This window comes from Psittacula echo, assembly GCF_963264785.1.
Source record: "Psittacula echo genome assembly, chromosome: 9".
Lineage (NCBI taxonomy): Eukaryota > Metazoa > Chordata > Aves > Psittaciformes > Psittacidae > Psittacula > Psittacula echo.
The window spans coordinates 14,584,789-14,597,284 of NC_137745.1; the positions used below are offsets into that span (position 1 = coordinate 14,584,789).

General features: G+C 36.8%; 1 protein-coding gene across 41 annotated transcripts in view; it reads right to left on the reverse strand.

Moving 5' to 3' along the window:
- SLMAP (sarcolemma associated protein) overlaps positions 1-12,496 on the reverse strand; it is an 84,311-nt gene that overhangs the window by 36,742 nt on the left and 35,073 nt on the right. For 25 of the 41 annotated variants that reach the window (XM_080625810.1, XM_080625825.1, XM_080625828.1 and 22 more), the window contains 9 exons: positions 8,041-8,113; positions 6,671-6,707; positions 5,557-5,619; positions 4,007-4,102; positions 3,647-3,718; positions 2,626-2,766; positions 957-1,094; positions 370-538; positions 234-284 (listed from right to left, as the gene is read on the reverse strand). In XM_080625810.1, the coding sequence (XP_080481936.1) occupies positions 234-284; positions 370-538; positions 957-1,094; positions 2,626-2,766; positions 3,647-3,718; positions 4,007-4,102; positions 5,557-5,619; positions 6,671-6,707; positions 8,041-8,113 (840 nt within the window). Of the gene's footprint in view, positions 1-233; positions 285-369; positions 539-956; positions 1,095-2,625; positions 2,767-3,646; positions 3,719-4,006; positions 4,103-5,556; positions 5,620-6,670; positions 6,708-8,040; positions 8,114-9,476; positions 9,499-12,496 lie in introns of those variants that run through there. The other 16 variants (XM_080625831.1, XM_080625835.1, XM_080625818.1 and 13 more) reach the window with 2 other exon arrangements.

Genomic DNA, 12,496 nt, shown 5'->3' on the forward strand with positions numbered 1-12,496 from the left:
TGAGCAACAAACCACAGCTGTGGACACCCACAGCAGCAGTGCCCTCTACTGGCATTTTGCTGTGGCCACATGTCTTCCAACGTTCTCAACTGATAGTAGGAACGCCGCACTACTGGGATAACACTAAAACCTTACTCTTTTCCCAGACACCTAGACTACAAGATTATAATAATGATGGTAATTGAACATTAAATCTGGAAACCAGCTTGAAACAAGAAACTGATCACACCTACCTAAGCTGTTGTGTTCTTTAAGTGTTTTCTCTTGAAGATGCTCTAACCGTACTGTAAACAGAAGTCCAAGAAAAAGATATTTCACAGATTAAAAGAAAAACAAATAATCAAAGTTTCTTCCCCACTAATCACTAACCTTGTAAAGCAGTTAGCCGCTCATTGGTGAAGTCATTGTCAGCCTGCAAAGCTTCTATTTTTGCTTGAAGCTCTTGCTCTCTCTCTTCCATTTCATCTATTTTATGCTGCAACTCTTTTTTCTCAGCCAGTCCTTTCTGTTGGATTTCTTCCTGTCTTCCTTCTGCTACCTGCTCAAAACATATTTAAAAATCCCCAAACAAATCAAAATTAGTATGTAAAGGAATTGATTTCATTCCCATTAACTCTAAGATATTTAGGTTGAAAATTATTTGTCTGTATAAAAGCAGCTAAATTTAATTTTACACCATAAATAACTTTGTATTAAAATACATTGCAGCTCCAAAGATATGGCAACTTTCAAAGTGAACAAAAAAGGAAATCTTTTTAGCAAATTACTTAACTGATGATAGTTTCAAGTACATGAAATGTAAACCCAAAGATTATGTAAAAGACAATATGCATCTTTCTTCCATTAACCTGTTGTTTAAAGCTTTTTAATCTTTGATAGGTACATTAGAAATTAAATTGCATTTATTTGCTCCATGCACTATAGTATTATTATAAGTCACAAAGTTCTGTCATTACCTTTAGCTTGTCAGAAAGATCTTTAATTTCATTTACAGCTCCATTGTATTTATTAGCTAATTCTCTTAATTCTTCCTGAGTCCGCTCATTCATTTCTTTCAGGTGAGTACATTCATCTTCTGTATTACTTAAACTTCGCTGTAAGAGAGAATTATTATGCAATAAATAAAAAAATAAAGACTAATAAACTACCAAACACTGAAATAGATCTTTTTTTCCAAACAGTGCATGGAACTAATCACATTTAACTGCTTTGTTCCTAACCAGTAGGGCTAAACAAGCACATCAAGTCCCGGCAAAAATGCTATCTACACAAACCTTTGTAATGTTCTACTTTAAGAACACATTATGTGAAAATATATTGGCTTCAGGCATGTGTAAAAAAACACCAACCAAAACTGCCACAGTACGCAATATAATTAATTGTGATCAACAGGTATAAAGAACTGTGCGATCTCCCCCGTTCTGTTTTATGCTAATCTGTGAGAGTTTTATAACATTTTGTAATTCAATGTAACCAATAGATTTCATCACACAAAAGATTTCATCACACAGAAGATTTAACACATTATAAAAGCCAAATGACTCCAAGGAAGTGTCCTAAACCTTTTCTTGTACTCCATAATGTAGAGTCTAAGCTAAGATCTCCTTACTTAAGAGGCAGCTGGGTCTTCAGGAGGCAAGGAATGCTCCAGAAGTTTGCATCAGCTGGTGACTGCAGCACAACTAAATGGTATATAGAGTTTCCTCCTCACAGCTCAAGATTTGTTTCTTCAGTCATACAATATGTTTTCATTTGCATTTGGGTTTTCCTTCTTCTTTTGGTAACAAGCTCTGACTTGGTTCTCATTTATGACCAAAACACCTTTACACAAAAGTGCATTCAAAACTATTAAAGGACAACTCTCAATCAGCAGCCAATGATTCTTCTGCATGGAGAGAAAATTATGTGGCAGGAAGCACTCAAGCAAATCCCTTAGTAAAGTTAAATTAATATTTCTCCTCCAAGACTCAAAGTGAAGAGGAAACAGTAGAATAGGTCATAAGATTCTTCTCCTAGTATAGGACTGAAAAGTAAACACAAGCCTCCAACCATTAACAAACCTGCCAAGAACTATTACAACATAAAAAGGTGTATTTAACTGAAATCTCATAAGGTTATTTACTACAGCAGTATATGCATTCTGTAAAAACATGACGAGGGTAGAGACTTCGTGCACTTAATTGTAAGGTATTTCTTGACATAAGGGAACACAAAAATAATCATAATGGCAAAAGAAAATAAAGGAAAAGTTAGTGATGAAAAATATTATAGGGGCAGAAATTTTCTTTGAAGAAAGTGTTCAACACTTTGTAATCTTAAAAACTCATTCTTAAGTGTAATTTATATGAGTGTATATCATTTCCTCTCACTTATTTCCCACATATAGTAAAACTTCATAAATTCTGAAATCTGACAGAAAAAGTAGAAGTTTCAAGAACAGTTTCTCATTAACTTTAATAATCCAAGCATTGTCCAATAGGAGAAATAAACACTACTACTTAATATACTGCAAGTGCCACAATACAACTAATACTGGCATATTGCAGGAAACAAGACAGAGATCTAAGCAGCAGCAGTTGTAACTATTTCGGCACTTCCAGGAGACTAGGCATGAAACTTTAGTACCTCCACTTCAGACAGTTTTCTGACCACTTCAATTTTCTCCTGAAGGACCCGCCTCAGGGACTCTTTGGCTGTTGTCTCATAGTTGTGTTTGTCTTCTTGTAATGCTATAAGCTCTTTTCGTATACTGTCTTCTGTTTGATTCTGTATTTATAAAACAATTCAGATACAAACATAGAACATAAATTAGTATTTTGCTGATTAAATATATTAGATTGTGATAAGACCCGTTCTACTCCAAAATATTTAGCAGTTTCTGGTAGATGGAAGAACTGTCACGGACAAATCAGTGATCAAAGATTCTTGACATCACTGGGTGTAAAGCAACTGTTTTTTGAAGTGCCTATACAGCCGCACACATTGAATGGTCACCTGTGATTACAAGAAAACTATGGAGGTTTTCTGGACACTGCTAAGACAGCGTCAAGCCTCAGAGACCTACAATATGACAAACCAGAAACCTAAGAGGTCTCATTTGAAAGACCTCAAACAGGACCTGCAGAAAAAATTCTTATGACGCAGGTAGTTGAGAGGAATTAAAAGTAAAATACAATTAAAATAAAAATTCAGGGCAGGCATAGGTGGCCTAAACAACAGTCAAGGTATGGCACAATTGTTACTCTGTCTCTGAATATCAGACAGCACACTGATAATATCTTTTTTCAAATCCCTATTTGGAAAGGGACATCCACAGGAAAGGAAACAGGACAGGATGGTTGCTTCTCACCAATGACAGGAATTCCTTTACTGTATTTCATTACATACATTCTTATATGTATATATGAAAGAAATCAGATTGGGCTAAAAAAATGCTGAAAAATAGCCATTTATCTAGATTTAAAGTGATTCCATGAAACACAGAACAGATCTACAGCTTTCACGCTACATAGCTTATCCAAATAAACACAGGCTCATTTCAGAAAGTTCATCTTCCGACTGCTTTCCTACAACCAGCTAATTGCAAAACACTTCAAAGAGCTATCTTTCAGCATTCCTAACATTCAACTTAGGGTGAACTACTTACCTTTGAACATGCCTGTAACTGATTTCCCATAACCTCTAATCTTGATAGCAGCCTGTCTTCATCTATTAAAGCCTAGCAGAAAAGAAGTATCACCTTAGTATTAACATATGCTTTATCTACTTTCAGTAGAGTTCTGCTTTTAAGACTTTAATTCTGTTGGAGTACTCACTACTAACAGTTATTTCAAACTGGCACATAAACTAAGTTTATTAAACATTCTCTTTTACACAGCTTAAGAGAACCACCGTAAACTTTCTACTCCTGCTGCTGCACTCCCCCTTCCATCATTTGTAAATTAATAGCTGAAATTCATGTCACTGAGTATTTCAGCCCATAAAGGAAAAAGATGCCTGCAGATACCTGCCAACTAGTATCTGAAGCTTCTTGTGTGACAGCAAGGAGTCGCTGAAGTGTTGCCAACTTTTGTTCCAACATTTGTTCCCGATGTAAGGCTTCCTATGAAGAGAGCAGAGCACCAGTGAGTTCAACTAGAAAAACTCAGGAAAAGAGAAGCAACAGAAGAGATACTAAAGTACAAAGAAAAAAAAAAAAAAAAGTGTGAGTAGCAAACATTGTCACATGCTCAAAACTATAATCCCATCCCCTTTTATCCATCCACACATTTATTTGGATATTTTAGTTAGCAAATGTTATCATATAACCTCAGGTTCCTGAAAACCTTCATTTTTCATGCATATGCTGCACATGCTGAGTACACACTGTAACAAGTTATTCTTTCCAAGACTTAAACACTTTGACTTTCATCAATTTGAGTAACAAAATTGTAAACACCAAAAGGCAGCTTGGCAACTCCCACGCAATGAGCTGTGCATCCTCAAATAAGGTCACAATAGAAAAATGCCAAGCAAGAACTACTGTTTTTGTTTGATGCTTGTTTTTTATGGCAGTACGACTGAAGAGCATCTTCATATAACAATTCCAGGATATGAAAAATGAACAGATTGGTGAGCAAGTATGTATTTGGCCTCCCAAGAAAGAACATCTGCTTGAGCTGCTTCCTGCTAAGTCAGCAAGTATGTATGAAGTTACTAGCTGCTTCAAAAGTCTCATCAGTGATGTAAACAAACAAAAATTGCCATTACCAAACATGAATGGCTAAAATAAATCAGCAGAACTATACATAAATTAAACCTAGATAGAACGTAACAGGAAGATTTTTTCACATACTTTCCTGAAAGCTGATTTTATGATCTTGTGTAGAGAGTTTACTTACACGTATTAGCACACGCTTTAATATGTGTCCTTTTGCTGTCTAACCCTTTTGTGACATGAAATCTTAGGAAAAAGCACACCTATTTAAACTGACAAAGAAGCAGGCACAGAAGGGTTGGCGATGCCAATGAGGAAGAAGAGCTGACAGCACTGTCCCCTCCTTTATACTTTCTAATAGATACAGGGACAAAAATATTCACTACAAGGAATTATCTTCACAGAAGCAAAGTAACTCTTGTCACATGGAATGACCTCTTGTTTTGCCTTTCTTTCATTCTATCAAAGCTTTTATACACATACATAGTACATCCATAGCAATGGATGATAACAGAAATATTGTGGGCAAAAGAAAATCAGGGACAGAAAGGCTGGAGAGGAGAAAGGACAGGAAAAGTAGATAGATACCATTCAGGGAACCTTCTATAAAACAAAAGGAGTTTACACGCTTCTTTTAGGAAAGTCATAGTTTATACCGCTCATGTAAAACATAGTTTACATAGAGCCATACTATGTCCAATTACAATATGTTTGACATTGTTTCACTACAGAAAAGGTAGTTAAATGCTTATAATGTTCAGGTTTACAAAATGCAAGCTAAGACATGAAGAGCCTAGCATTTCTGTTTTGAACAAAACCCGAGTATTTCACCAAGTAAATACTGTCAAGAGAAAACCTACCTGTAGATACTGTGAAAGCTGAAACAATTCCTGAGAATACATACTGGGAGTGTTAGCAGCAACCTGAAAAATAAGAGAACTTAAGAACCAAAATGGGTTTGGATTTTTCATTAAACTCAATGCAAAATTCATTATCCAGTTATGAAGGTACATTTAAGATTATGTAATAATGGCACTTTCATTCATTCATTGTTCTGCTACTGTTTATTCTTTGGTTTATGATAGGATTTCCCAAAACTGGACTGAGGACCCACTGTGTAAATGTCTAAATGTAAAGAGTTTAAGGCTTTTGTTTCAGATCAGATTAAACTGAAAAAAAAAAAAAAAAAAAAGAAAGAAACAAGGGGCACAAAAGGTGAACCCATTCAACCCAACGAAAAACAGAAATTAGGGGCTTCCAGAACTGAAAATAAAGCCTCTCGTATTCCAATTTAATGCCATCACCACACACACATTTCAAACACGCGCTTCCTGTTGACCTACTAGCCATCATCTTCATAATTTGCCTTTGTAAGTATCTATGTCAGATTTTGGGACTACTTACATTATCTTTAATCATAACTCAAACTGTTCTGGACTTGGGGAGAACAGAAGCATTGTTTTGGGGTGTTTTTTCTGCAAATTTATTTACTAATTCTTGTAGGCTCTTCCTACATGGACATAATTTTGAAGCTGATTTTCACATACCTGCAGTCCTCAGAATTTGTGCCCTTGTCCCTGATTCAAGACATATGTGCTTTTCTGAGACCTCAACTCAAATGCAGTGTCTGTTAACTCCTCGGACTGCTGACTTCACAAGTAAGTTTCCTTAGCTTCACAAAACTTTACCCTTCATGTTTAGAAGTCTGAATTGAACCTATTTAAGTTAATTCTTCTTTTTAGAGACTAGAGAGACGACCAATTCCTGATCAAGTTCAGCTACCTTAAAACATACACTGCAATAGTGCATTACCTTCTCTACCTTAAATGTCACTCAAAATATTAAACTAGTAAAAAATTGGCATTGCAAAACATATATAGATGTAACTAAATTCCTCCATTTCTTCCTATTTATAATGCACCAGAAAACAGCACGTGGCTGAATAAGGCAGAACACAGCAGATTAATGAATTACCTTGTCAACAGGACTTGGTAATGGAGCATGGATAACACTAAAAAGAAAAAAAAAAAAAAAAAAAAAAGAACAACAAAAAACCATTAAAGAAAGTGAACACAAAGCGCAGAATTGCAGTTTAAAAAAAAAAAAGTATCTAGATCCCTAACACATGTAATCAAGATGTTTTCTATTTTTAAGTTTATTCGTCAAATAAAAATGAAGACTTGATACATAAACATGCAAAACCAGTTCATACTATGCTGACCAACATTTTCAAAGTTACAAAACTGTTTTCAGATTATAAATCCAAGGTCTATACTTTTATTTCAATAGTTACATAACACTTGATTCTTTTAAAACTGATTTGTTAAGATTTTAACCAACTGACATGCACAAAACAACAGCTATGAAAAGACAGTGGATATACTACTCGTGCAAATTCAGCAAACTGCATAAAATAATATTTGGTAACTTACAGAATTTTGTATGCTTTTACTAGAACAAGATTTATATTTGCACATTTTCATCAGAATAAAAAATTTAATACCATATGTTTTCACCACTTCTTACTAGAGCACACAATTACATGGAAAACTTCCTGCAATACTTTAACTTATCTTCTGAGAAGCAAAGACCCGAAAGCTTCATGCAAATATTTCTGCATACTAATGATAAAAGAATGCTTAAATAAGCAGTCAAAAACACACAATTGGTAAGACTGAAAGATGATTAATATTATGTAATTTGTAATGGACACTCAATTAGCAGAAACATTTTTTGTTTCTACTACTCTGAATTTTGCTCCATAACATGCACACATATACAGAAAGCCCTTTCAATATTCATCTGAGTTTACAAACATTATTCCATCATATTTTACAAATTTTTCCCCCATGCCAAGCAAAGCTTTCTTTCACTGTGACTCTAAATAACTGCATCAGTTACTGTATTACTTATCTGAATAATATAAAGTGTTATATGTACACACACAGAAGTACCATTAACTTCACTTTAGTAGAGTCTATGTGTATTTAAAGGAGCCAAAATAATAATCCCACATAAAAAAGGGAAGGGGAATTTGCTCATTTGCTTTCTTTTTCCCTATATTCTTCTGTTTATAATGCCCATTCCAGTACACCAAACCACAGCCAGTCAGAAAAGCACAACTTGATAAGAACTTCATCTTTCATAGTTGTCTTAATTTCTAAAAGCAACATGCAAATGAGATTTCTTCTTTTATAATGCCTGAAAAAGAGCCATGCTCTCAGCTACTCCCTTTCTGTGAAAATGGGAAAATAAACTGTTCCTATGCTGATTTTAAACATTCATCAAGTCTTCATTATACAGTAGTTTAATTTTGCTACATATGAATAGATACTCATTCTTACTCTGATCGCAATCGAGCTTCCATTCCATCTGGAAGAAACAGTTTGATTGTGGAGACTATACATCCATGAGTAACTGAAAAGAAATAAATACCAAGTCATGATGATTCATTATTATTTAAGTTAAATGGTTAATGTTATAGTAGCCAAGCAAACTGTCTTAAGAAACTCTGAGGGAAGTAAACAACAAGAGGCATGAGTGCCTTCAAGCATCAGTGCATGGATCTGCTTTCTCAGACCTCCAGAGCCTGGAAGCTTTACCATTAGAAACTGATGAGGTGATGCTGTGTACTTCAACTTGGCTGTAAAGAACTTCCAGTTCCAATTCTTCCACATGCAGCAGTACCTGCAAGTTGTCTTTACTGAGGCAAGTTAAAAAAGTTAACCGTATGTTTTGATCATAAAATGAGGAAAAAGGAATGCATTCCCTGTGCTGGGTAACAGGAATGCAGAAGTATGAACAAAATAATGAGCTACCTTTTTGACAAGATTCCTATGAGGATATCCAGGGACTTAAAAGGTAACACATCCAGTTTGTATCACCAGACACTCACTTGAACATCTGGGACTTGTCAAGTGGTTGCTATTTACAAACATGAGCATCAAAAAGGAACACAAAGAAAGAGTGTAGGAACTACAGAGAAGTGCACACACACCCTCTTGAACGCTATGACCAGTGTCATTCAAGGCAATGTATCTCTTTTGGTATGCTTATAGTACACATCTAATGCACAGCCCTAGAAGTGGCCTCTCGCTTCAGCAGGAGAAAGGTTGCTCTTGCAGGACTAAAGTCAAGATTCTCTGAACTCAAGAAGATCTTATTCTTTAATAAGAGGAAAAAATGAAACACTTGATTCTTCCATTGAGTTCAGCATCTCTTCACAATGTTTCCCAAAAATGTTACTGGCACCATCTTCAATGACATTTAAGCCAAATTACATCTGGTTTCGTCTTCTTGTTTGTTTGTTTGTTTTGGAGGGGGTTTTTGTGTGTTGTGGGGTAGCTTTTCTGTTGTTTTAGTGGGTTTTTTTTCCCCTTGTACAGTTCTATAAGCTGGAAAGTAAAAATTCTTTTCAGTTACATGTCCCCAAAATACTACCTCTAGCTAGATACACATAAGTATAGGTCGTCTATCACCTGCCACTATACCTGAAGTACCCACCAACATTCAAGTAGCTGCTCTACTTTCATGGTTATTAATATCAGTAAAACAGTTAATTTGGCTTTGAAAAAAAAGGGCCATGGGTGTTTTAGGACATCATTAGTACTCCAGGGAAACGAGACAGGTCTTTGAGGAAGCTACCTCAATAGAATCTAAAAATACTGGAGAAATTTTCCAACCAAAGAGAATTGTTCTTAACCTTTATTCAGTGCTAAAAGCTAACGATGCTTTGGAGAAGTATCTTCTTGGCTACAGCACCTTGTTTTTTCAAGCTGACCTGGTAAAGTATTAAATTTACATGCCACGGAAGAACAGCCAGGATCTCAGTCTCAAAACAGATTAATCCACAGCTTTTGGCATCTTTTTTTGGCTTTAGACTTAGATCCCCAGAATTCCCAAATCTGTTCTTGAAAAAAAAAAAAAACAAACCACAAAAAACATTGAAAAAAACATCCAAAACATTACTGATATTAGCTGTAGCATGTAATACTCACACAGCTTTTGTAATGAAGAATCTTTCCATTAATGCACAAAGAGGAAAATAGTGATTTCAAGAAGAAAGTATTAGGGTATCTGAAATTAAAGACCAACAGACTGCTTTACCTTTGGGTCATGTATCAGGTCGGTCTGCTCCAGATTATATAATTCTGAAGTTTTTCAATATCAACACAGAGACTGGAAAAAATCTCTTCTAAGCTGCAGGAGCTTTATTTATGTAAAAAATTAAGAAACACTGAGGAGGGTCTCATACAGACAGAGAACGTGAAAAGGCTTTATAAAATAAAACTGGGTTTATAAAATAAAACTAGGTTTACAAAATAAAAAAAATAAAATAAAAAAACAAACCTGCCGTCTGTCCTTTACCTATCAATTAATTATAATTAGAAAAATAATGGGAAAGCCTAAGGGGAAGGTAAACCAATATATAAAAATACTATTGAAGTGATGAGTGGACAGCATAGTAATTGTTTAAGTCTATATTATTCCTTTTGGGGAATAATTAAAAACAGCAATAAGGCAAGCTGCGGTTGCAGTCGGGATGGAGCCATCTCTGCCCAGCCTCAGCCACGGCCCCTGCCCGCCCCTAGCCCCCGCTGATCCGCGGGCCCCGCTCACCTCCGGCGCTGCCGAGGCGTCGGGTCAGGACGCGCTGCCGGGCCCGGCTCTCCCCCGCCTCAGCCCGTCCGAGCACAGCCTCGGCCCGCAGCAGACCGTGGCGCCAGGGGGCGCTGCAGAGCCGCGGCCGCGGGTCCCGGCTCGGTCACTAGTGACACTGTCATTGTTACAGCCACTTGTTAAACTGATCGTAGCAGCGATCAAACTGACCGCTCGATCAAATCCAGCCAGGGAACTGCCCCTAGGGATCCCCTCGCAGCGCCGTGTGCTTGGCAGCAGCACGCATCGAGCCCCTACACCTGCAATGGCTTTTCCAAACACCATGCGCCACGAAACAGACTTTATTGAAGAGTCCAACCTGGACCAGGAACAATTGCATAAACTGCATTTGAATTAAACCGTCTGGTATCATTTGACCCTGCTCTGAAGCCTGCCGCTGTGCTCTGCACTGGGGAGTCACCACCCATGAACTCCTGGGATGCTCCAGCACCCACCGAGAAGTTTAGGAGGTGCTAATAGAATATAACCCACACTAACACAGGGAAAAGCACAGCGAGATGATTAATGGATACGTCCTGGATTAAGGAGAGGGAAATGTGCTGGCCTGTGTGCTTGTCTGTGCTGCGAAAGTGGACAAATAAGGAAGCAGGAAGGCTGGGAACATTTCTCCAGGGCCCGTTCATGACTTCAGTAAGACACCCTGGAAAATCACAGGCTGAACGTGCCACTATTTTAATGAACCAAATCAAGATCGCATTTGCAATGAAATGACAAGATACAGCCTGAACAATGAAATAAAAATGCATGTGTTCTAGCAATATTTACACAACTCAGAATCTACATAAGCAAGTAAACTCTGCCTATCCTGTCCTCATTGCCTTGTAATCACACACAGCAAAATGCTGAAAACAGCTTGTGCAAGTATAGCATTATGTAAACACCACAATGCAAAATGGTTTAAAAGGGAATCCCTAATTTAAAAACAACTTTCATGTCCTTTTCATTACTTTATTAACAGTAACATCTAAGACTGATGCAAAAAACCTGTTTACATGCATTCCAATTGCATTCATGGGCAGGTAAACACTTTAACTGCAACGAAGCTGTTTCATGCCCCAGCATGATGATACGATCTGCATTCATTGCTTGGGGGAGCACAAAGAGGAAGGAAAGCAAACTTGGGTGCTCTTCCTTATTAGCTAGCCCCACACATTCATGAGTAACATGAGTCCTAATGTTCAAAGCTAGAGAGGAGGAAAGGAAGGCTGCAAAACCTGATCACTCATTACACAAGTGTCAGGTCTCTAGGATTGTGTTTTGTATAACTAACACAAAACCCCTGGGAAGAGCTACCACTGCCAAGGACTCCTGGCAAGAATTCGCTTACAATGAACTTTCCGCAAACTTTCACATCTACTCATTGCAAATAACTGTGGATAAAATCAAGCGAACTCCAATTTTTCTTCCAACTGAATCTTAAAATAAAACCTGTTTTAGGTCTAAATACACATGAAGAAATAGAGCTTCTTTCAGTAAGGACAGGATCTCTTCAAATGAATAGTCCCAGGTTCATTAGATGCAACGTATTCCTTTAATTTATTCAATGTATACTGCTAGCTTTCATAAGTATTTGAAATCACTTCACACGAAATAATACTTTAATTAACTCCCAGGCAATTCCAACTAGACATCCAGGAATTAAATCTCTGCAACATCGTTTTTGAGCAACATGAAACAATGTGATGTGACCTCCATTACAATGAATCACTCAAAAATACTATAGCTCCAGAAGCTCTCCATGACAAAATAACTAACCACTAATATTGCTTAACAATGTTTTCTTTAAAGGTGTATTCATTAACCTTCCTCTGATACTCCAGATTTTGAGAACTATGACCTACCTGGCTAAAGACAGGTAGACTTCATGAGTAACAGATGGAGCAGGCTTCATCTTTCTGTTATGTTCACTTAATGCCCTTTAAAACTCTACTGTTGTAGTACTGATGGATTGTGGGGTTTCTTCAGGGGGGTTGCTTGCTTGGGGAGTTTGTTGGGTTTTTTAAGAGAATTTTACCATCAGCATTTAAATGTAATATTATTTCATTTTCATCATTTCCTAATATACCCCCTCTTTAAGGATAAGCTCTATGAAGGTCTTGTTCAGAAATCAGTAAACCGGGA